At 37.1% G+C, this 26,253-nt stretch overlaps 1 protein-coding gene across 5 annotated transcripts in view; it reads right to left on the minus strand.

The window, feature by feature from the left end:
* WDR64 (WD repeat domain 64) overlaps nt 1-26,253 on the minus strand; it is a 143,680-nt gene that overhangs the window by 12,420 nt on the left and 105,007 nt on the right. For 4 of the 5 annotated variants that reach the window (XR_012032903.1, XM_072830405.1, XM_072830403.1 and 1 more), the window contains 9 exons: nt 25,092-25,265; nt 18,777-18,907; nt 15,585-15,686; nt 13,727-13,796; nt 12,500-12,536; nt 11,592-11,731; nt 9,954-10,059; nt 4,530-4,588; nt 1,089-1,198 (listed from right to left, as the gene is read on the minus strand). Coding sequence is in view for 4 of the 5 variants with exons in the window: in XM_072830405.1 (XP_072686506.1) it covers nt 1,089-1,198; nt 4,530-4,588; nt 9,954-10,059; nt 11,592-11,731; nt 12,500-12,536; nt 13,727-13,796; nt 15,585-15,686; nt 18,777-18,907; nt 25,092-25,265 (929 nt within the window). In the remaining variant the exon portion in view is untranslated. Of the gene's footprint in view, nt 1-157; nt 282-1,088; nt 1,199-4,529; nt 4,589-9,953; nt 10,060-11,591; nt 11,732-12,499; nt 12,537-13,726; nt 13,797-15,584; nt 15,687-18,776; nt 18,908-25,091; nt 25,266-26,253 lie in introns of all 5 variants that reach the window. The other variant, XM_072830406.1, reaches the window with a different exon arrangement.

Here is a 26,253-nt window from a genome sequence, read left to right on the forward strand (position 1 = left end):
AGTTTACCTTCACCCTTCCACACTCAAAATATTTTCCTCATTTAGTGTCTCCTCTCTTACTAAATGGTACAAATGTTCACTGAGTTGTATATGCTGGGAGGTATTCTTGCCATCTATCGATAATCTCCCCTTTCAGTTTACATCTCCTGGATCTTACCTCCTAGATAGTTCTCAGGTCCAAACTATTTACTTCCAGCACAGTTACCACTGCCCTAGTCCAGGCCACTGCATTCAGCACAGACTTCAAACAGTTTTCTCTTTGATGCTCTGATATCCACTCCCTACATGTTATTTTTTAAAAATGTAAATCAGATTATGTTAGTCCTTCACTTAAAATTTGGGGGCTGTTTCTTTCAAAGTGAAAATCCAAACCAGCCTCAGGCTCACACAAGATCTTTTATGCAACGTGAAATATTCCTTCCTTTTTTAAATTCACTATGTTTAAACTTACCATACACTTTGAAGTCTCTTTGCCTCTCTCAATCTTACATGACTTTATTCTCCCAGGAGGATTATTCATTATCATGATTTTGAGACATTTTAACATGCAGCAATTTGTCTCAAAGAATGTCATGACATTTCCTTACTTTTTGTATACATATGCATTCAGCATTTTGTATCCTTAGCATTATCCAAGCAATTAAAATAAGTAGGCTTTGCAAAATCAATCACACTGTCCATGAAAACATTACCTTGCCTTCACTTTTCTTAGTTAAGTTGCACTTTGCTATGACTTTGTGACTTCTGATCTTGTGTCTCCTGTGGCCTTCCTTGGGTTTGGGTCTATCTCTCTGAGATAATCATCTTGCTTAATTTTTTGAAATGAGTCCACAAAAAAACACTTCTATTAAAGTACTTGTTATACTTCTAACATGGATGAGCAGGGCATCTCATCTCCTTGGGCAAGGAAAAGAATTCCAAACCAGTGGCCATCTTTTCAAATTCTTTGTGTGTGCTACCTTTTGTTTGTTTATGTATCTATTTTAATTACCCAATCAAGAGTGTATTTAGGGTACATAAACAAACTTAACTTAAAAATTTTACTTCTCATGCTCAAAACCCTAAATTCACAATATGAAGGTCCATACCTTACTGAGCCGTCAATGGAGGCAGTGAGCACCACTTGTTTGTCTTCTATATAGATTACTTGAATAATTTCTAAAGAATGAGCACGCCAGGCAAGCAGTTGCTTCAGTTTCTAGAAAGCAACAAGAAAGTGTATCCCGTGGAATAAGTGTATGCTGATCAAAATCCAATCTTGAGCAAAACCATTAACCATCAATGAGCCAAGCTTATGAGTGAATGGTGTGGACATCTGCGCAAGATGAAGTCTCTCTCCCTGTGACCTCTGCTTCCCAAACCCAAACTTCATTTTTAGGTGTTTGCTAACCTGCACACATCCTTTGGAGAGGAATGATCTTATGTCTTTAGCAATTTCTTATTTAAGTGAGGATTAACAATGAGGATTACAAAATGAGCAGATGAAAGAAAAGGGAAGGGCTGTAGGGGAGGTCAAGGCAGAGTGGAATCAGGAGCAGGAGGAAGCAGAGATGAAAGGTGAGGACCAAAAAATAGGCTGGGAAAACCTTCTGGTTTTCAAATTTTATCTAGAGATAGCCCTGGGTATTTTGTTCTCTTTTTTTCTTGTGGTGGCAGTGATGGTAGTGGGGTTATATATGATAACTATATGCCACAAGGAACTGACAAAAGGAACCTGCCTAGCTCGTTCTCTTTGAAAGGCATCAGGATGCTTGATTGGTATGTTCTTTCAAGATGTGCTTTATTCTCAAGTTTTCAGCCCTTAAACAGGAACTAGAGTTGTCCTGTCTAGTGAACTAGAGTTGTCCACTGGGGAGCTGACTCTGCAGCAACATTCCCTTAGAGCATGTTCACTCTCCATCTCTGATTAACATCGACCAAGCACTATGTCTTCCTGGGTCATCTACCTAGAGCATTTGTGTGGCTAGAATTCTGGCAGCTTGGAGTTATCCTATGAGTCTTCTATTCATTTAGACTCTAAAAAAGGTCAGACACAATTCCTCCTAAATTTGTTGGCCTTCTGACTCCGTTCCCTCTAGTTCTTAGAAAACCAGAGTGAAATCTGCATTCTCCTATTTCTTATTGTCTCATAGCTAGTCAAGAATATTATCCAAGCGTTCTTTCTCTGCCTTGGGATGGGATTCTCTAAGGCAGGGGTTTCCCTATCATGGGCCATATCTATAGTAAGAAATACACTGTACTTCATGATCCAATAAACAGATATAATACCTACACATGCATCCTGAATGAGTTTCAGTATCCTTCACAAAAGGATACTTAACTTTACTCTATGCAATGCACACTGGTATTGCCTATTCTATTCTATTGCATTTCATTCCACTCCATTTGCTTTTTTCAATGAAAATATGGTCACCACTCACTAAACTGATTTTATAACCCATAAGATGGTTATAGCCTATATTTAGAAAAACATTGCTCTAAGACTTTTTTCCTTGTAGTCATGGGTATACTATCACATGTATGATTTCTCTTTTCATGGACATGTTTTGACTATCCTATCTCTTAGAATACCTATACTATATGGAGCATTTTTTTAATGGTAATGTTGCAAAAAAAAAAAAAACAACCTAGATTAGCATCTGATGTATAGACTGACTTAATAGGTTTTCATTGTAGTTATAATCTATAACTAAACCTGGTTTAATTCATGGTATGTGTCAGTGTAAAAATAGGCATCTTATAATCAGATTCTGTTGTATATTTATAAATAGGCAGCCATGTACAAAGCAGAAATATAAATTGTCCAAATACAAAAAAGGTTGAAATGAGATTGAATATGGAAGAACCTCAAATAAGTTTATTAAAGTCCTTGCTTTTAAATTGGTAAAAATGCTGTAAGTCTAATTTAATATTATTTTATAACTTTGTTTTTAAGGTTTTCTCTAAATGTAAATGTCTTGTTTGCCAGTTTTTGGAAACTCCACTTACAAAACTAGGCTTTGGGTCATATTTCTATGTCTTAAAATTAGTAATAGAATATGATAATTATCACAATTCAGAGAAAACATAACTTCCTGCCTCTAAATGCTTCAAGTATGTTATTTGCTTTTATTCCTCTCACAACATGCCTTGATTATAGGCCACTTATAGCTGTTGGTAAGTGAAACTTTGTGCCTTGTGAGTTTGAACGTTGTTTTCTATTTGAGGACAGTGACGGTTCTATATAGAAGGAGTGCTGTGTTTGGGGATAAGAAGCCTGTTCTGGCCCAAGCTGAGTCACTAACTGTTTGCATGATCCTAGGCAAGCCAGTCTCTGATTTTCCTTTGACAAAGTGGAGATAATCATACTAAAACTAAACATCTGAACATTATAAAACTCTAACTGGTTCTTGGAAACAGAAAATTCTGTGGATCAAATGAAATAGTGTTTGAAGCAGTAACCATTCTGTGACACTCTGTGAGGAATCCAATCCTAATCTATGTAAACATATGTTACTACCTATGATCCAAAAGCAAAAAAATTACTACTTATTTGCCTTTTGGATTTGAAATATGAATTTAAAAGGAAATAAACCTAGGGTAAAATAGTGCTTCCTTTTTGCAACCCTTAATTAGTGTTGAGTCTTTATAATATATGTAGCTATATTTGTATATCCACATTCATGCAAAAAGTGCATGTTTAAATGGTTATGAATAAAATTGGTGACATTTACATTGCATTAACACTAAAAAGAGCATAAAGTATGTTTGAATTACAAGGAGGATTTAGACTAGTTGTAAGAAGGAGTTTGAATTACAAGGAGGATTTAGACTAGTTGTAAGAAGGAGTTTCTTTCTTTTTAATTGAAGTATATTTGACATACCATGTTATGTTAGTTTCAAGTGTACAATATACTGATTTAACAACTCCATACATTACACAATGTTCACCATGATAAGCATAGCTACCATCTGTCACAACACAAAGTTATTACAGTGTTGTTGAGTATATTCCCTAGGCTGTACTTTTTATCCCCTTGACTTATACATAGTGGCTGGGCACTAGATTAGACTTGTAAAGAAAAGTTATAGAATTTCCTTTTGTGAAGATATAGAAGCTATCTAAACTTGAAGGACTAGATGATGTGTGAACTCTTTGAAGCTCTGGGTTTCTACATAGATTCTCTCAAATATGTGGAAACATGAAAGACGCTATAAAGCAGCCCAGTGGCTGGCTCCCTCACTCCCTCACTCATCCTCTCTGTTCACCAGTAAACCATTGTTATTTGGCATATAGCTTGTTTCTCTTTTCTTTTTTTTTATTTCAAATATAATTAACATGTAATGTTATACTGGTTTCATGTGCGCAAATTAATGATTCAACAGTTCTATACATTTCTTAGTGCCCTGAGATAATAGTACTCTTAAGATTCAATAGTATCATATATGACTCCAGAGAAGGGAGTCTTGTCTTATTCTATTTCTAGCACAGAGAAATGATCAATTAATACATGCTGGTTCATGAATTAAACTAAAACTAAAGTTCTTACCTTTTCGTCATGAGGTGGATCTAGGAAGGAACTGATACTGAAAAGGATAACATGTCCTTCTGTATAAAATGCAAGCATTGGAGTCTTTAGTTAGATATCCTATTGTCCAAGCAGATACTACCCAGACCACCAAATTAATTTGACTTAGGCACTTTTAACAGTAAATAAAATAGAATCTGAAAAACCAGAAATGAAAGAAAAAATTCATATCAATTTTTATATGTAAGAATTCTGTTTTGTTGAGTATACATAGCAACTTCATCATGACTTATTGTTGCCATGGATACTCAAAGTCAAAGTTCTTCTAGATGTCAGGATAGATGAAACATAAATAGAAATGAAAACATCACTAACAAATGGAGTCCAAACCGCTACAGAAATAATCATCCTACATTCCAAATGATAGTTACAAAGCTAGATTTAAAAATGCAATAGGGACTATATCTAGGCATATTCAAAATGCAGAAAGAAAAAAAAAACAATCTTGAAAGAAACCAGAGGGAAAAATTACCTTATCTGTAAAAGACCAACACAAGAATTACATCTAAATTCTCAGAAGCTGTGCAAGCAAGAAGACGGTGGAATGAAATATTTAAGTGTTGAGAGAAAAACCATCCACCTAGAATTCTGTACCTTGTGAAAGTGTCTTTTGAAAATGAAGGAGAAATACAGACTTTCCCAGACAAACAAAACTTGAGGGAATTTTTTGCTAGTAGACCTGCCTTTCAATAAATATTAAAAAAGTTCTTGGGGTGCCTGGGTGCCTCAGTTGGTTAAGAGTCTGCCTTTGGCTCAGGTCAAGATCCCAGGGTCCTAGTTTGAGTCCTGCATTGAGCCCATATAAAGCTCCCTGCTCAGTGGGGAGTCTGCCTTTCCCTCTCCCTCTGCACCTCCGAATCATGTGCATGCTAGCTCTCTCTCTTTCTTACACATGTGTTATTTCAAATAAATAAAATCTTTTTAAAAAGTGAAATATCAGAAGAAGTTATTAAAAGAGAAGGAAAATTATATAGGTAAGAAATTCAGATTTATATAAAGAGAGGAAAAGCATAATAGAAAGAATAAGTGAAGATAAAGTAAAAATTAACAGCAGTTTATCTGAAGCAATAATAGCAATAATATATTTGATTATTGTAACTTATGGATATTTGAAATGAATGACAGCTATGACACAAGGGATGGGAGGGAGAAATTAGGAATACTTTGTTATTATAAGGTACTTGTAGTATCACTGAGGTGGTGTAGTGTTTGAAAGTTGACATGAATTAGTTGTAAATGTATATTTCAAACTCTAGAGAAAACACTCAAAAATTTTTAAAAGATGTATAATTGATATGCTAAGAAAAGATATGCTAAGAGAAAGTGGGATGATATAAAATGTTCACTTAAAACCACAAAGGCAGAAAAAGTGAAAGACAAAACTAAGAACAAGGATAACAGAAAATAGTAAGAAATATGGTAGGCATTAATGTAACTATATCAATAATCACTTTATGTCAACAATCTAAGTAAAACCACTTAGACTCACATCGTCAGAATGAATTAAAAAACAATACCCAATTATATGTTGCCTACAAGAAATCCACTTTATATGTGAGGACACGTATAGATTAAAAGCAAAGGGATAGAGAAAGATTTACCATGTTAATGTTATCCAAAAGAAAGTAAGACCAGCTATGCTTCAAACAGAGAAGACTTCAGAGTAAGAGAAATTATTAGGGATGACTAGGGGCATTGCATCACAATAAAGAGGTTAATTCTCCCAGAAGACAATGATCCTTAACATTACATGCCTAACATCAGGGCAGCCCGGGTGGCTCAGGAGTTTAGCGCTGCCTTCAGCCCAGGGCCTGATCCTGGAGTCCCACATCGGGCTCCCTGCATGGAGCCTGCTTCTCCCTCTGCCCTGTGTCTCTGCCTCTCTCTCTCTCTCTCTGTGTGTCTCTCATGAATAAATAAATAAAATCTTTAAAGAAAGAAACAAACATTACATGCCTAACATTACAGCGTCAAGGTATGTGGGATGAAAACTGACAGAACTCCAAGAAGAAATAGATAATGTACCTTTATAGTTGGAAACTTCAGCACCCTTCTATGAGAAATGGACAGATCCAGCAAGCAGAAAATCAGTAAGAACATAACTGAACTCAAAAACACCACCAGTCAACTAGATATAATTGATATCTATAGACCACTGCATCAAAAAACAGCAAAACACTCATTAATCTCAAGCTCTCCTGGAACATTCACCAAGATAGACCACATTCTGGGCAATAAACTATACCTTAACAAATTTGAAATAATAGAAATCATACAGTGAGGGCCTTCAAACTACAATGGGATGAATTGGAAATCAGTAAGAGAAAGAAAGAAGGTAAATCCCAGAATAAGTAGAGATGAAGCAACATACTTCTAAATAATAGATCATAGGAAAAAATCTCAAGAGAAATCTCTAAATATTTTGAACTGAATAAAAATGAAAATATGACATTAAAATTTGAGGGAAGCAGCAGAAGCACTGCTTACAGGGCAATTTATATGCACATGTTAGAAAAAAAGAAAGGTCTATAATCTAAACTTCCAGGTTAAGACTAGGTAAAAAAGAGCAAATTAATCCAAATCATCTTAAACAGAAACCATTAGGTCAAAATGGGTTTAATGATGATTTCAGCACATATTTAAGGAAGAAATCTTAACAATTCTCTACAAACTCTTTCAGAATATAGAAGAGAAAGGGAATACTTCCTAACTTAGACAATGAGGCCAGAACACTCTACTATCAAGACCAGACCAAGTTATTATATGAAAATTATAAACCAATAGCTCTTATGAGCATAGATGCAAAAGCTCCCAACAAAATACTAGCAAATTGAATCCAAGAGGTATTAAAAAAATTATACACTATAAGGGTGACTGGGTGGCTCAGTCAATTAAGCATCAGGTTATGATCCTGGGATCGAGTCCTGAGTTGGGGCTTTGCACTGAGCATGGAGCCTGCTTGAGATTCTCTCTCTCTCCCTCTGCTCCACACCCCTTCCCCCACTTACACACTATCTCTCTCTCTCTCTCTCTCTCAAAAAAAAATGAATTATACACTATGGCCAACATTTAAAAATTAACTAATGTAATTCATCACACCAATAAACTAAAGAAGAAAAATCACATGATCACATCAATAGATGCAGGAAAAGCAGTTAATAAAATTCAACACTAATTCATGATTAAAAACTCCCAATTTAGATACAAACCTTACACATTTCCTACACGTGCACACACACACACACACAAACCAGCTCAAAACAACTCTAAGTGTAACCTGCAAAATCATACAACTAGAAGAAAACTCTAAATGACCTTAGATTTGGCAATGACTTCTCAGATACAATACCACAGTCAAAATACATGAAGAAAACCATTGATAAACTGGACTTAGTTAAAATTGAAAACTTTCAGGGGCACTTGGGTGGCTCATTGGGTTAAGCATCTGACTCGTGATTTTGGCTCAGGTCATGTTCTCAGGGTCCTGGGATCAAACCCCTCGTCAGTCTCCTCACTTTCCCCAGAGTCTGCTGGAGATTCTCTCTCTCTCTCTCTCTCTCTGTCTTCCCTTCCCACCCCCTTCCCCACCTCTCATGCCCTCTCTCAATAAATAAAAAAGCTTTAAAAAATTTGAAAGTTCTGCTCTGCAAAAGACACTGTCAAGAGAACTGGAAGACAAGCCACAGCCTGGGAGAAAATATTTGTGAAAGGCATATCTGATAAAGTACTCTTACCTTAAATATACCCAGAAATCTTAAAAGTCAACAATAAGAAAATAAACAACCTGATTTTAAAAGTGGGCAAAAGATCAGAACAGATAACTCACCAGGAAAATATACATATGTCAAAAAGTATATGAAAAGATATTCCACATTATATGTCATTAAAGAAGTGCAAGTTAAAACTACAAGGAGATACCATTACAAGCCTTTTAAAATGGCCCAAATCCAACACATCAAGAATACCAAATGCTGATGAGGATGTGGAGCAATAGGAACTCTCATTCATTACTGGTGGGAATGCCAAGTGGCACAGCTGTTTCAGAAGACAGTTTGGCAGTTTCTCACAGAAATAAACATATTCTTACTATATGATTCAGCATTGTGCCCCTTGGTGTTTACCCAAAGGCACTGAAAACTTTTTTCCACAGAAACACACACACACACACACACACACACACACACACAGATGTTTCTAGCAGCTTTATTTATTATTTCCAAGACTTAGAAGCAACCAAGATGTCCTTCAGTAGGTGAATGGATAAATAAACTGTGGTTCATCCAGACAATGGCATCTTATTCAGTGCTAAAAAGAAATGAGATATCAAGCCATGAAGAGACATGGAAGAAACTTAAATAAGTACCTCTAAGTAAGAAGTCTGAAAAGGCTAGATACCATATGATTTCCAATATGATGTTCTATAACAAGCAAAACTGGGAAGACAATAAAAAGATCAATGTATGCCAGAAGTTAGGAGGAGGAAGGGAAGAATAGTCAGGACACAGGGGATTTTTATTGAAACTATTCTATATGGTATGGCAATGGTGGATGTACATCATCAGACGTTTGGCAAAACCCATAGAATATGCAACTCCAAGAGTGAACCCTAGTGTGAACTATGCACTTTGGATGATAATGATGTGTCACTGTAGATTCATCAGTTGTAACAAACATACCACTCTAGGATATCAAAAGTGAGGGGAGGCCAGGGGCACTGAGATGGTGCAGTCAATTGAGCTCCCAGCTCTTGGTTTTGGCTCAGGTCTGATCTCAGGGTGGTGAGATTGAGCTCCCCTGTAGGGCTCTGCACTCAGTAGGGATTCTGCTTGGGACATTCTTTCCCTCTCCCTCTGTCCCTCCCCTCATATCTGCTCTCCTTTCTCTCTCTCTCTCTCAAGTAAATAAAATCTTTAAAAAAAAACCCCAAAAAACAAAAAAGAGAATTCTGTTGCATGAAAGGACAACTGTATGAGTTATAGCAATCAATATAAAAGTCCCTTAGTGAGAACAAATAATCCTTTCTAATTAATGCCATTACTCCCTTTAATAATGAAGATTACTGCAACATAACTCTTTCAAGATTAAAAATAAAAACTTTACATTCTTCCCAATATGTAAGATGAGGGAATAGGTATTCCTGTAACCCCATTTAAAGGTGGAAAAAATAGCATGTCTTGCTTTAAATAAGGAGCTAGGAATGGAATAGGTTCTCATGACATTCATTCATTGTTCTATTTATTCAGCAAGCTATTCATAACACTCTCTCATGCTTAAGCATCCTTCTCATTCTTTTGTCTCAATAAATGTCATGTATTGTCCTACATCTATCTTTATGTCATGTAGGTTGTGGGGCTACTTGTGGCTGACTACCTAAGTGTGACTTACCCACATTGCCAGTCAGAAGTATCCTGGTACACGAATCAGTATACAGCGACGTCAGAGAAATGGCTGAATGTTTTGTGAAAGGCAGCATATTTTTCAGTAGTTTTCCCTGAATAGAGTATTATAATAAATCCTATAAAATACTAATTTTGGAGTTCAACTTTATAAATATTCCATCTAAGAATTATCTCTACTCCTGGAACATGATTCTCTTCTTTGTAATACAAACAAATTGAACCTATCTGTAGGGACTTATTTCCTTGAAATTAACTATTCATAAAGATGTAGCAACTATTAATTAAGAGCAACTAGACTCATTATTATAGACCATTGCTGTACTTGGGGATTGTTTGTGCACTTCCCACGACCGCTTCTGTGAACTTCCTCAGACCTCTTTTCCAGGTGCATGTTCTCCTTCTAAACAAACATTCTTTTCAGGTTTAAGTGTACTTCACTTGTTTCAAACAGTAATGTTATTGCATTTGCCTTTTCAGAAATATCTGCTGAATATTGGTGCAAAATAAGGAGATTGTAAGAGATTCAAATTCAGCAGATTGTTTTAGTGCTTAGGAAAAGTCAGCACCAGGAAGGACTATCATAGGCACTGCCTTGCTTAGAGAATAAATATCCATGCTTCAGAAGAAATAATTTGCGTCTGCTGCTCATTTCCTGAGATTTACTTGAATACAATCTTTCTTCTATTTTCTCTCTTTTACTTAGACATTGCTCCAATACCAAGATACACTCAGGGAAAGTTGTTAATAGTTCACATTTTCAAACCAAGAGTTCCCCACTGATAAGCTAAGAGCTACTGATAAACTTGGAAGTTTTATCCAGTTCTGTGATCTTGGGTCTCACTATCTGCCATATGAAATTGTTGTTCTTTCCTGGATTTCCCATTTGCCTCTTTCAACGATTTCATTGTCACCAAGTCTACTCAAGATTCTTTCTTCCATCATGTCTGTTTTCTCAATTTTAAACTCCACCACCCTCTGCTCCAAGTCATTTAAAATTTTCTGGTTATTTTTTCATTGTAAAATGTTTAAGGACACAGAATACAATGTAATAGCTTCTTCCAATACTTTGGATAAATAAAATTTTATAGATATTCAATATTTGAGTGTTCTTATATTCTTTACTATAGTACATCATTAATATCCTCTAATGATATTTACATATCCAGTGAAATATTTAGTGGCATGTAATCATAGCTCAATATAAAGAAAGGAAAGATTAGGGGTACCTGGCTACCTCAGTCCACAGAACATGTGATCTTGGGGTCAGGATCACTCCTGATCTTGGGGTTATAAGTTTGAACCCCATGTTGGATATAAAGATTACTTAAAAATAAAATCTTTAAAAAGAAAGGAAAAGAAAAGAAAGATTTAAAATAGTTAACTTAGTTAACTAAGTTAACTAAGAAAGATTTAAAATAGTTAACTCTTGAGTTACAAAATGGTCTATGGTAAAGTTTGAGTAGCACTTTCAGGGAGCAGGCTGCAAAGCCAGCAATTTGTCTATAAGGTTGAAAAATACTAGAATTGGATGCTTTCTGGAACCTTAGAAGGCTAGGATTCATTCAGTAAGACTTTTTATCTTTCTCATTCTCTGCTGCTCCAGGTAAACAATAGGCCCCATCACCTCCATAGTCCACAAGCGAAGATGTCCATCCTCATGAGCAGTAACAATAATAGGGGGCTGAGCATCAATTAGATTGGTGCCTCCAGGATGTTTTTCGTCCACTGGCTGTTGCTTTTCTGCTGTGACATCAGTTTTCTCACCTAAGGAAAAGTTAATGAGCTACTATGTTTACAATACTTGGAATTCCAAATTTTATAGAACATAAAAGAGGAAGCAGGTAGGAAAATAGCAAAACAACACATTCTTTTCCCTAGAACGTGTTTTTCAACCCCAGAGAACTTCACTTGGGGCACAGAACAAAAAGGAATTAACAAATAGAATCTTGGCTCACTAGAGAACCTAAGAAGTTTATTTTTTATCCTATTACAAAAGCCTCTGCCCTGTACACAACAGCCAAAACTCAATATACGTCCCGTGTAAATCTTACATATCCAAAATGGCTTATGAATCCAGAGTAAATTTTAGGAAAACGGGTTGAAGACTAAGAAGCTCAGTAATGCATTGGATTTTTAAAAATCTAGAATTAGCACTTAAAAAGACATGATCATAATGGAAATTCTGCCTCTTAGACTACAGAATCTTATATCACCTCAACATTTAGTCACAAAAAGAATATACTGTGGGGTGCCTAGGTGGTTGAGTAGCTTAAGAGTTTAACTCTTGATTTTGGCTTATGTCATGACCTTGGGGTCCTGGGATTGAGCCCCACATTGGGCTCTGTGCTCAGCACGGAGTCTGCTTGTTCCTCTCCCTCTGCTCCTCCCCCAACTTGTGCTCTCTCTCTAAAATAAATAAATAAAATCAATTTAAAGATAGAATATATTGTATATTCACTAAGAATATTCTATAACCAAAACTCCCTATTGCAAAGGAATTGTTACAAGCCAGAGAGGTAATTTCATACTGACCTTTAATTTCATTGTCATGTATGCTCTGTTTGCTTCCCTGAATTAGGGGAGAAAAAGAGAAAGTATTTCTATGACATTGTAAGGAAATGAGATATACTGGATGAGTGAATTTACATTTTTTTTTAATTTTTAATAATTGGAGTATAGTTGACACACAGTGTTACATTGTTACATTAGTTTTAGATAAATAACATGGCAACCAGACATATCTTTACGTTATGCTTATGCTCACCATAAGTGTAGCTCCCATCTGTCACCATGCAACGCCATTCCAATACCATTTGACTGTATTTTGTAGGTTGTGTCTTTTCTTCTCGTGACTTATTCATTCCACAACTGGAAGCCTGTTTTCCCTTCACCCATTTTTGTCCATTCCCCCACCTCTCCCTCCCCTTTGGCAAGTATCAGTTTGTTCTCTGTTAAATTTACACTTCAAAGCAATAATTTTAAAACTATTTTTGAATTAATTCTTCCGAAAAATGTATTGCAGAGATTGTCATGTTCACAAATAGGGGGTATCTGTAACAACATGCTAGTGGCTCAGGTAGAGTATAATGATGAGAGTAATTACATGTGTAATGCATGCCATATTCTTGGTGTACATGATCTCGAATTCTACTAGCAGCTTAGCAAGTTAGGCTTTATTATTCCCTTTTTACTGATGAAGGAACAAAAACTCAGGAATTAGGTGAAATCTCTAAATTTAGTGAGAAAATAAACAGAGCACTTGGATTGAAGTACAAGTCTGTCTGACACTTACAACACTGTAAGTTTATTCTTTTCACCATACTAGTAGTCCTAAAATAATTTTTGCAGTAAAAAGCTTCCTTTAAACAAAATCCTACCAGAGTTGTAATGTGTAAAATCTATAAAACTGAGACTGAAAACAGTTTGAAAACCAGTGTGTTACATTGTGTGTTGTCTCTTCCTCCTGTGAAATGTGTGTAATACTTTTTAGCAAAAAAGATTGCCTAGAATTGCTTTATTATTTCAGAAATGTGAAAATAGCCTATGTAATTTATTTTATTTATGAGTGTGTATCAATATGAAAGCCTTAAAAATACAGGAAATAAAAGATGAACACAGTTTAGACATTACTTTTTAGGAAGTTTTTACAGGCACACGTCCACACAGCATTTTTCGACCTTGACCTTCTATCAAAGGAAGGAAAAATCACTATTTTTGAATCAACATTGGATGTAATAGGATATTCTATTTCTTGCTTACCTTGCTACTCTGTGGACCTTTACTAGAATCACATTGGGACGAAGAGCACACAGAATCCTGACTTGATTTCCTACAAGGAGAGGGAGGAAACCCAAAGAAGGAAAGTTAAGATATTCCATCACACCAAAAGTGTACTCTTCTGTGTTTTAATTTCTGTAGATTACTTCTTCTATCATCTATGAATACGGAGCCACTCACTTAAGAAACAAATCACACCTTATATCTTGTGTTACAAATGTTCATGTGTCTGGAATTGGTAGATGCTTTGGAGAGCCTCAGTAATTAAGATTTATTGTTGCCTGGGTCTGGGAAATAAAGATCTGCCCTGTACCATTACTCAGGCTAGATTTAGTCTCAGAAGCTGATACTGAAATGGCAGGAAGCAGGCTAGAGGTGGGCACCTGAGAAGCTTGGCTAACTTCTGTCCTATAGTATCTAGTTGTGGCCTGGTCATCTTGGCGATGCTCTGCTAGATCGGGCTGGAAAGTGGCTTAGGTTCTGGTGCAGGCATAGATATGGAACAAGTTTTCAAAAATAGTCTCCGAAGGGGAACCCTCTTACACTGAGGGTGTGAATACAAGCTGGTCAATCACTCTGGAAAACAGTGTGAAGTTTCCTCAAGAAGTTAAAAATAAATCTATTCTATGACCCAGCAGTTGCACTACTAAGTATTTATCCCAGAGATATAGATATAGTGAAATGATGGGAGACCCTCATGCCAGTGTTCATAACAGCAATGTCCACAATAGCCAAACTGTGGAAGGAGCCCAGATGTCCTTTGACAGATAAATGGATAAAGAAGATGTGGTATATATACAATGGAATATTACTCAGCTATCAGAAAGGATGAATACCTACCATTTACATTGACATGGATGGAACTGGAGGGTATTATGCTGAGTGAAGTAAGTCAATTGGAGAAAGACAATCATCATATGGTTTCACTCATGTGTGGGATATAAGAAACAGTGAAAGAAACCATAAGGGAAGGAGGGGATTCTTAGTGGGGAAAAATTAGAGAGGAAGACAAACCACGAGAGACTCTTGACTCTGGGAAGTAAAAGGAGGGGTGCAGAAGGGGAGGTGGGTGGGGAGATGGGGTATCTGGATGACAGGCATTAAAGAGGGCAGGTGATGTAATGAGCACTGAGTGTTATACTATATGTTGGAAAATTGAATTTAAATTAAAAAATAAATAATAGTCTCAGAGTAAGGCAATTTCAAGTCAAGGGGTAGGGAGGGTGTTACCTAGGTGTATAGGTATACTCACTGCTCACTACTAGGTGACCTGAAACTAGCACAGAAGCTTTGGATTTCTTCTGAGATATGTTTACCATTATGTGTTGCCTGAAAACCAGAGCTCTCAAGTATATATAAACAGGAAAAATAGCTTTTCCTAAATATTTAAAAAACAATGCCCTGTTCCCCCAGAAATGGATGGAGATGGGTCAGTTTCAGTAGATGTCATATGACACCCGCTGCCATAGGGTCTTTTACATTTACCCTGCAAATGTTTCCTTCTGCCTCATGTCAGTGCTCATAGAATTAGATTTTGGCCACAGTGAGCACTTGATTTTGGTCAAGTGAGCATTGTCTATCTCTTCTACTGGTGTAGAGATTGTTTTGAGGCTGACATGCTAAAGGAAGTTACAACCCCACACAGCAAATTAGATCTCTGGGGACCACCCACCTACAAAAGACAGCAACAGGGAAGACAGCTTAAGCCAAGTCATGCACCCAGTTTATGTCTTCCCTCAGGTGTACCTTCCTTCGTGCTGCGATAAAGAGAACTCCTTTTACACTGCTCACCCAAGTCCCAGACTCCCAAGTATTTCTTGATCACTAAGTACTGAGTTACCTTGCACATTCAGGGGTTCGAAAAAGGAACAGTATGTCATTAATTTTAAAGCGTTTGGGATCCAAATCCGGGTCTCCGGTGAAGCAATTTTCAGGTCTGTACCTGGAAGTAAGCATGCATTCACATAAAAAACATTTACAACTGAGGCAACTTCCATTCCTTATAGCATACATCCCATGCAGAGCCAATTGACTCCGGCAATGTTGAGATCACTGAACATGAAGAGAAAACCCAGATCTTAGGCAAGTTTGAACCAATCTTCTTGAATAAGGCACTGTGTAACAACATGACCATTCAGTGTTTAAAAGTCTTTTAATCCAATAAATAAACAAACAAACAAGTAAATAAATAAATAAATATAGTCTTTTAGTCCATTAGCTGGTCTAGTCAGCCTATTTACAGGTTTGAAGGAGTTTATATATAACCTCCTCGAAGTTTTGAGAAGTTTAAAGAGTAGAATTATCCTCTTTGACTAAATATTTGAATGAAATAGGGTGATTGACCTCAAGTTGCTTAGAAGTGAGTGAAGAAGACAAACAGGTAATTCAGTGATTACACTGCACTAGTTGCTCATCTCCTGTTGACCCAGGTTCCTACAAACCATACACCTTTCTGGGCTGGTTCCTGGGAACGCAGGGATAGCCCCTAAACCACCCAAACTGGCACTTCATGCTTGGTTTCTAAAGTCTTGCTTAACATTCCTTACTGCAAATAGATCTTGTATCACAATGTTCCATTTCCTTTAGTGGAAATTGCCTCTGCTAACTTGGACTGATGATTGATGGAAGAAGCTCCTGGGGAGTGAACCAAGCTCTGAAGAAGAGCCTGTGAGCTTAATGACGTGTGGAGTTCAAACTTTTTAGATACTTCTGCTCTGTGGATAAGCCAAATGGTTAGTAATCAGCAAGAACAATTTCCAATTTGGACCCCAAAAAAGCATAAGGCTTTAAACAAGAAGAGAAGCCCTGTTTCTTCTGATTGGTGAAGGGTCTCAGGCAAGTTTGAGGTGGAGGTAGAGATGGCTTCAACTTTAGAGCCTTTTTAAGGGCTGGGCCCAAATTACATTAGACAGTTTTGTACTAAATTGTATGTTTTACAAAATACTAAAGTGATTCTAAATCAATTATTTTTGTAGAATCATAATCATCTTCTCATGGGAAGGGAATTCAATGTGTGGCTTGCTATACTGTTATTTTTCTCTGACTGTGTTAGGGTTTGCATGCATCCCTTGGCAAAGTGCCTAACCCTTCAATAAGGAGCATCTCCTCCTTCAAGTTGGGAATATTCTTAGAACAGCTTCCCTCTTTATGCTGTGGCAGCAAGACTAGGGTCTTTGCCTTTCTATCTATCTGCTTTCCCTTCATAGTGAGTCATGCACAAGCTGATACTTACAGTGTAAGAAGTGCTTTAATAAGAGAATAAAGAACTGCACAGTGCATATTGATATGGGTATCAAGTGACAAGCATACAGTCATGAGAAAGCCCAAGGGCAAAGGGTTGAAAGGGATGAACAGAAGGATGACAAGAATTCTAAGGGCAGTGCCCAAGAGAACAGAGGGTTGAGGTACAGAGGGAGGGCTCTGCAGAAATTGCTAATTCAACTAAAGTTCCAAAGGAGAATCAATCCAGGTCGAAGAAGAAAGGAATATGCCTCTTCAAAAGTTGGTTAAAAGTAATGATTCAGACTTAGGCAGGAAAGAGGCATGGAGTCCAGGTGGACCAGGAGTATGTAAGGCAGATGCATTCTGCATTTTCCTTTTTTCCTTTATCCTTTCTGTCTTCTTCCTCTTTTATACCTCTTCCCTTCCTCTGAATGCTTAGCTAGACTTGATTTTATATTTGTTCACTCATTAAGGTTCTTGACCATCTTGTACCTCAAAGTATAATATTACAAATTCCTTTGACATAGGATGTTCACACATGGCCCTTGCTTATAGTCCAATTAGACAACTGTGGAGAGCTTATTATTTATGACTCACTCAAAGCTAAAAAACCCAATGTTACATCATTTCCTTTACAACCAATGGCAAGAACATTTAAAAATGGATAGCAGGGGGCTCTTGTATGGCTCAGTCAGTTAAGCGTCGACTCCTGGTTTCAGCTCAAATCATGATCTCAGGATTGTGAGACCAAGCCCAGTGTTAGGCTCCAAGCTCAGCAAGGAGATTGCTTGAGATTCTCTCTTTCCTCTCCTTCTGCCCCTCCCCGCCTTCACGCATGTCAGCTTGTGCATAACTCACTATGAAGGGAAAGCAGATAGACAGAAAGGCAAAAACCCTAGTCCTGCTGCCATAGCATAAAGAGGGAAACTCTCCTTAGAATAAAATAAAAAAGAAATGATAGCAGGGACTGGGTAAAACTTTTGGCCATGGTATAGGGCAAATCTAATTGGTTGAGATTCATTTTTTTAAATATTTTATTTATTTATTCATGAGACACAGAGAGAGAGAGAGAGAGAGAGAGGCAGAGACACAGGCAGAGGGAGAAGTGGGCTCCATGGAGGGAGTCCAACCTGGGACTCAATCCCGGGACCCTGGGGTCACGCCCTGGGCGGAAGGCGGCACTAAACCGCTGAGCCACCTGGGCTGCCCGGTTGAGATTTATTTATTTGCATATGCCATCCTCTTGTTAGCACTGACCTCTAATACACTGAGTATGTTTGTTGAGGTGGTGAATAAAAAGGACAACCCATCTGGAATGCCACTTACCATTTGACTTTGGTGACTGAGTAGATGATGGTGGGAATACAGGAAGATATGTTGCATGGGGGAGGGGTAGACTGGGACAATATTTTGGGCTTTAATGGTGTTGCTGGTAGTAGTTGCTAGATATGTGTGTATAAAGCTCTAGGGAGGTTAGTGTTTAAAACATGTACTTTAACTTTTTTTTTGTACTTTAACTTTTTGTTGAGGTTATAAATTTGGACAAGATCACGCATGAAAGTACTCCTAGAAGAGTGAAAGTCAAGGCATTTGAGAATATGAATACTTAAGGTTCATCTTATTCACATTATTCTGGGATTTGGACATTCTGAACCAATCTCATGAATATAATTTCTAGAAAAGCCTCTCTTGAGAGTTATCACCGGTGTTATACCACTGTTACTTATTGCCTTAAAAAAAAGCATTGAGGGCTACTTTGGCTCTACTGCAGTACAACTTTTGTATTGTTTAAGGAAAAGATGCAACTTACAGTTCTTTGACAGTAGAGTTTACAAAATCCCATAAGATAATTGCACCATTTAAAGTTCCAGCAGCTATCAAATTATATCCTTCTACTTGTAATAAATCAATGCAGTTCACTTCCATATTGATGGCAGGATTCTGAAGAAGAAAGGAAATAGACTCATGGACCATCATGAACACAGTATCTAACCACAGTACAAAAGCTATGTGTACACTTCATTATTCTGTCATTAAAACAAATTGTCTTATTTTTTTAAGTTACTTAAAATTACTATTACTAATTATTATGAAATTTAGTAAAATAGAGTTAGTTTTGCATTAAAGCTTGTTTTAACTTGTTGAATTCATTGAAACAACAACAAAATATACTCTTCCACCTACTGGCTCCTTCCTCTCAGCCTTGATTTATTCTTCCTTGACCAACCAACCCTTAGATCACTTTATCATCCTTCTCTTCCTTCAAACTTTTTGAAAATATTCTGCATTGGCTGATTCTCCTTATTGACCTCCTTTTTACTCACTCTTTGCTTCTGCTCCATAGTACTCTCTGAAAACTTTTTCTTTCTTTTTTTTTTTTTCAGATTTATTTATTTATTTGAGAGAAAGAGAGAGAGCACGTGAGCAGGGGGAGGGGCTGAGGGAGATGGAGGGAGAGAATTCTCATACTTCCTATGGAGTGTGGAGTCTGACGCAGGGCTCCATCTCAGGACCCTGAGCCAAAATCAGGAGTCAGAGGCCTAACGGCCTGAGCCACTCAAGTGCCCCTGTGAAAACGTTTTCTATTTATCACTAAGCACTTTCTATTGCTAGCCCTTTTAGCACTTTTTAATTGTCTTTCTTCAAGTTTCTGTTGGGCACCTGCTGTTAGGCTCCTGAAATACAAAGTCAAATAGAATGTCTGTGACCTGGAGAAACATAATATGATGAAAGTATTGAGATTAAGTCCTGTACAATTTGAAAGAGCTATATTGGAGGCAGGCACAAGACATTATAGGAACATGGAAGAGTGAGATCTAAATAAGACTAGAGGTCTATTATATAGATGGCCAACAGGCACATACAAAAAATGCTCAACATCACTAATCATCATGGAAATGCAAATCAAAACCACAATGAGATAGCATCCTACACCAGTTAGAATGGCTAAAATCAAAATGACAGAAATAACAAGTGTTGGTGAGTATGTAGAGAAAAAGGGATCTTTGTGCACTGCTGTGGGAATGTAAAGTGGCACAGCCACTGTGGAAGACAGTATGGAGATTCCTCAAAAAATTTAAAAAAGAACTACCATATGATCCAATAATCCCACTACTGGATAATTACCCAAAGAAAATGAAAGCATCAATTTGAAAAAATATATGCACCTCATATGTTCATTGCAGCATTATTTACAATAGCCAAGATATGGAAGCAACCTAAGTGTTCATCAATAGATGAACAAATGGATAAGGAAGATGTAGTATACACACACCTCCCCTCATACACACACCATCACTACCACCACCACCACCACACAGGAATATCACAAAGCCGTAAAAAAACACGAAATCTTGCCATTTGCAACAACATAGATGGAATTAGAGAGTATAATGCTAAGCAAAATAAGTCAGAGAAAGACAAATGCCATGTGATTTCATTCATATGTAGAATTTAAGAAACAAAATGAATGAGCAAAGGAAAAAAGAGAGAGACAAACCAATAAACAAACTCTTAACTCTAGAGAGAAAACTGCTTGTTACTAGAGGAGGTGTTAGTGAGGAGATGGAGGAAATAGGTGATGGGGATTAAGGAGTACACCTGTCATGATGAGCACCAGGTGATGTAGGAAACTGCTGAACCATATATTGTGTATATATTGTACAACGGGAAATAATATAACACTGTATATTAACTGTACTGAAATTAAAATTTTAAAAAGGATGAGATCATGCCATTTGAGAAAGCATGCATGGACCTAGAAGTTATTATGCTAAGTGAAATAAGTCAGACTGAGAAAGACAAATACCGTATGATTCCACTCACAAGTGTAATCTAAAAGAACAAATAAACAAAAAGCAGAATTGAACCTATAACTACAAAAAACAAACTGATGGTTGCTATAAGGGAGGCAGGTGAGAAGTTGGCAAAATGAGTGAAGGGGAGAGGGAGACACAGGCCTCGAGTCATGGGATGAGTAAGTCATGGAGATAAAAGGCACAGTATAAGGAATACAGTCAATGACATTGTAATAGCAATGTATTAGGTCCAACGGTAGCTACACTTGTGGTGAACACAGCATAATGTATAAACTTGTCAAGTCACTAAGTTGTACACTTGAAACTAATGTGACATTGTGTGTCAGCTATATTCAAATTAAAAAAAAAAAGATTACAGGTGTATTATTCTCATCACTCTCAACTGCTCTCTCCTTCCTGAAACTTCTTACTCTCTTGACATCCTTGACACCAGACCCTGAATTTTGCTTGTTTCTGTATGACCCTTTCTTTTCTTTTTTTTTTTAAAGACTTTATTTGTTTATTCATGAGAGACAGAGAGAGAGAGGCAGAGACATAGGCAGAGGGAGAAACAGGCTCCTCGTAGGGAGCCCGATTTAGGACATGATTCCCGGACCCGGGATCACGACCTGAGCTGAAGGCAGATGCTCAACTGCTGAGCCACCCATGCATCCCAACCCTTTTCTTTTCCTATTTGATACCCTCTTATTCTGTCAACCTGTTAAATATTAATATGCTGAGGGTTTACCTCTAGCCCATTTGCTTTTCCTCTTTTCCAACTTCTTCTGGGCAATCTTGCCAATCTCAATGCCCTAATAATTTAATCAATCCCCTTCTATAAGCTTCAGGATTGTATATTTAATAACTTAGAAATTTTACAGGTGTCTCAAAGTTAATACGTGTAAACTTTAGCCTCCTTCAAGCATGTTATTTCATTCTATTCTGTAGCTCACTGGTAGCACCACATCGCAGTTCAGATTTCAAGTTAGCTCCACACTGTCCTTGATTCCTTCTTTTCTCTCAGGACCCGCCTCCCAACTGCATGACATCAACCACTAATGAATGAAGTCCAAACTCTGCTACTTTTGCCACATAAATATTCCTTGAAACCTCTCCTTCCACCACCTTCCTTATCATGGTCTTATCTCCTTTAACCAAAACAGTGGATTATTGCCTGAACCTTCTGTCTGCAATCTTGTCCCATTCAAAACCATCATCAAAGCAACATCATAGGTGCTACCCACAACACCAGTATGATGTCACTTCTCATTTAAAGCCCTGCAATGGTTTTCCATTTCTTATACAATATTCATATGTCTTAATATCCTGAGCTCGATCCAGCCCTACCTATCTATCCAGCTCTATCTCCCTCACTCCCTGTCTTCCTTGAGCAATGCTGAGATACTTGCAGTTATCCCTTGCAAACCAAGCAATTTCTTACCTTTGTGGCATTTTTCATTTTATCTCCCCCACTTGACATTCACTTTGCCTTCTCAAACCCCCCCCCTTAGAAACTTCCTATCTGGGCTGAGCTAAGTCTTGATAATTCTTCCAAATCTAACCAGCAATTATTTTTAGGAACCTCATCTGGCCTAACCCTCCAAGCTCTCTGCTGTGCTGTCATAGTGCAGTGGTACAGGTCCCATACCTCATTAATCTTTGTATTCCTGGTGCTAAGAACAGTGCATGCTACATAGCAGGTGTTCAATAAACAGTGCTTCATAAATGGAAGAGTTTTAGAAAAAGAGAATTTCCAGGAACACCTGGGTGGCTCAGTGGTTTAGTGCCTGCCTTTGGCCCAGGGTGTGATCCTGGGGTCCCTGGATCGAGACCCACATTGGGCTCCCTGCATGGAGCCTACTTCTCCCTCTGCCTATGTCTCTGCCTCTCTCTCTCTCTCTCTCTCTCTGTCTCTCATGAATAAATAAAATATTAAAAAAAGAATTTCCATACACAGCTCATTTTTTTTCCCTAAGTGACTTTTGCAAACTTTCCATCTATAGAGTAATTTCAAAATATGTTGCAAAAAGAAGTGCTATAAACACTAATTATGATAAATACAAACCTTCAGGACTCAAAATCAGAGATAATTTACCTTTTTATTATAATGCTAAAAGGCACTTTCATTTATTATTTCACTAATTTATTACAGAAGTCTTTCCTTTTTTTCCCCAAAGCAAGCATTTATCATTTATCATCACCAATGTAATAACTAACCAACTGCATCAAATTTGAATAACTTGCATTAATCATCATCCTATTTTTATTAACTCCTAACAAGGAATGTAGAACCAAATCTAGTGTTTCCAATTGTGTGGAGTTGGAAGAAATGGATTAGAATGACTGTTTAATGTGGAAGGAGCCATGATGTCCTTTGACAGATGAATGGATAAAGAAGATGTGGTATATATACACAATGGAATATTACTCAACCATCAGAAAGGATGAATACCCACCATTGGCTTCCACATGGATGGAACTGGAGGGTATTATGCTGAGTGAAACAAGTCATTCAGAGAAGGACAATCATTATGGTTTCACTCATATGTGGAATATAAGAAATAGTGAAAGGGATTATAAGGGAAAGGAGGGGGAACTGAGTGGGAAAAGTTAGAGAGGGAGACAAACCATGAGAGACTCCTAACTCTGGGAAACAAACTGAGGGTTGCTAGAGGGGAGGTGGGTGGGGGGATGGGGTAACTGGGTGATGGGCACTAAGGAGGGCACTTGATGGGATGAGCATTGGGTGTTTTATGTTGGCAAATTGAATTTAAATAAAAATTTAAACAAACAAACAAAAATAGAATGACTGTTTAAGGAGATGCATTCTGTTCTTCCACCCTGGCACGTGTTATGTGAAGATGTCATCATGACACAGTCACTGTGTATTTTTGATTTCAAATCCTTTGGCAAACAATGATTTAAACTAACAGTGATTGGAATTGGAATTGCAATGCTAAACTAACATTTAAATTTGAGGGAAAATAATCCAACATCTCTCTATAGCATAATAAAATAATTGTTTCCAGGGTTGCCTGGAGGCTCAGTAGGTTAAGCTGGTTTCAGTTCAGGTCATGATGTCAGGGTTGTGAGATCAAGCCCTGCGTTGGCTCTGTGTTCAGTGGGGAATCTGCTTGAGATTCTTTCCCTCTGCCCCTCCCTTCGCTCCTGCTCTCTCTCTCTCTCCCTCTCTCTAAAATAAATATATAAATCTTTAAAAAGTATTTTCCAAAATCTTTAAAACAAGCTATACCATTCATTCTCAAATTAACTTCATTTCTGTAATGACAGTGGTGAAAACAAGACTTTCTTTAATCTCTCCCTCTATAATTTGTAATTTCTTGCATTCTTTAGTCTCTGACCACTTATCTTTGCAAAAACTGAAAAGTATAAATGGTTTGAGCTAATATTAGAGTAAGCAAATAAGGTTGATAAAGTCTAAAAAAAAAAATCAATTGACCTAAATTTTTATGGGAACAAAGAAGACAGCTTCCTTATGTCTCTGTTCGTTAGCCTGAAACATGCCACACACTTTACCCCTCAGGTGTGAACACATGCCCCTGCCATACTGAGTAGATATAAGCCCCTCACAAAAAATCCTGGAGATTTTAAATTAATTTATCTTCTTTTTAAAAGAAAGACAACCAGTCATTTTGTGAGTCCTGATGGAAGTATATGACAGCATCAATGTAGTCTTACTAAAATAAAATCAAAGCTCATGCAGTGAAGCCAGGTTAGAGGAAGTACACACAGAACTCCTTAAATTACATGAGGTGAGTGCAATTAACAAAATATAGAAAATGTGAAACTATGGCACCAACTCTCCAGTAACTTCAATAAATAAATTGCAAGAGAAAAAGAGAGAAATGGAAAGATATTTATAGATTAAAAGAGATTTAAAAGACAGTTTCCACTAAGTGCAACAAACGGACCTTGTTTGGATCCTTGTAAACTATAAAAAAAAATGAGGCAATCAAAGAAATTTGAACACTATTTAAATATGTGATGATACTAAGGACTTCTTAAAAATTATTTTAGAAAAAATCTTAAAAATAATGGTATGCCATTTTTTTGAGTCATTATCACATAGAGATACATTCTGAAATATTTAGGGATGAAATGACACAATATCTTGGATTTGCTTCAAAATAATTCTTTTGTAGTGGTTGTAGTGGTAGGAATAAATAGGAATAAGTCTGGCCATGCACACATAACTTCTGGAGGTGCATGCTAGTTAGTATGTGTAAGTACAACACATTATTTTCTCTACTTTTGTATGTTTATCATTTTCCATAATAAATAGGAAAACATCAAGAAATGAAACTTACATTAACACTTTGAGAAAAGTTTTTCTCTACCAACTCGACATCTGGGAAAGGAATACGCAGGCTCCTATATTTAGGAGATGTCCTCAGATACACAGTGTGATTCCCATCTTGTAGGAAAGGCACAACATTGGGCAGCTCCCATATCACCATGAGATACATATCATCTTCTTTACCCTTCAATAGAAATACAGTGAGTACATGATAAAATTTATTTTATTTGAAGCTGTTTTAAAGGTATAGAGAAAAATAGAACATATAATGATGTACCCACCACCTGGCTTTATCAAATCTTAAGCCCCGTCCAGCCCTCTTTAAACTGTTTTTTTCTTCCTTACCAGAGGTCATTAGTAACCTGAATATGATGTTAGTTAGGGAAATCTTAATATTTCTACATAAACTTATACGTGTATTCTACGAATACATATATCATGTTATTGTACATATATACATGTACATTGTATATATGTAATAAACTGCTTTCAGGCTTTTTAGTGAGGGGAGGAGCAAAGGAGAGGGAGAGAGAGAGAATCTTAAGCAGGCTCCTTGCCCAGGATGGAACCCCATGCAGGGGGTGTTTGTGAGCATTTTTCAGGTGTTTGTGAGCCATTTGGATTTTCTCACCTGTCCTTTGTATATTTTCCTTGATCCCACAACCCTGAGATCATGACCTGAGCAGAAATCAGGAGTCAGATTGAGCCACCCAAACACCCAGCTTTTAGGCTTTTTACCGTCTTATAAGTGTCATCAAATTGTATGAATTCTTTAACTTTTTTTCACTAACATTACACATGTTTTTTAAAGATTTTATTTACTTATTCATGAGAGACACAGACATAGAGAGGCGGAGACACAATCAGAGCGAGAAACAGGCTCCCCGTGGGAAGCCCGATGTGGGACTCTATACTGGAGCCTGGATCATGCCTGGAGTTGAAGGCAGACATTCCACCACTGAGCCACCCAGGCTTCCCTTAACATATTTTTGAGATTTATACAAATTCTTACATGGAACTCTAGGTCATTTATTTTTTAGTGCTTTATAAGATTGTATGAATTTATTGTACAATTTCTTTATCCACTCTTCTACTGCTACGGTGTTCAGGTTGCTGCCAATTTTTCACTGCTTGTTTCATGAACAGGTGCATAGTTTCTGCAGCATATGCCT

This window comes from Canis lupus, chromosome 6 (genome assembly GCF_048164855.1).
Source record: "Canis lupus baileyi chromosome 6, mCanLup2.hap1, whole genome shotgun sequence".
Classification (NCBI taxonomy): domain Eukaryota; kingdom Metazoa; phylum Chordata; class Mammalia; order Carnivora; family Canidae; genus Canis; species Canis lupus.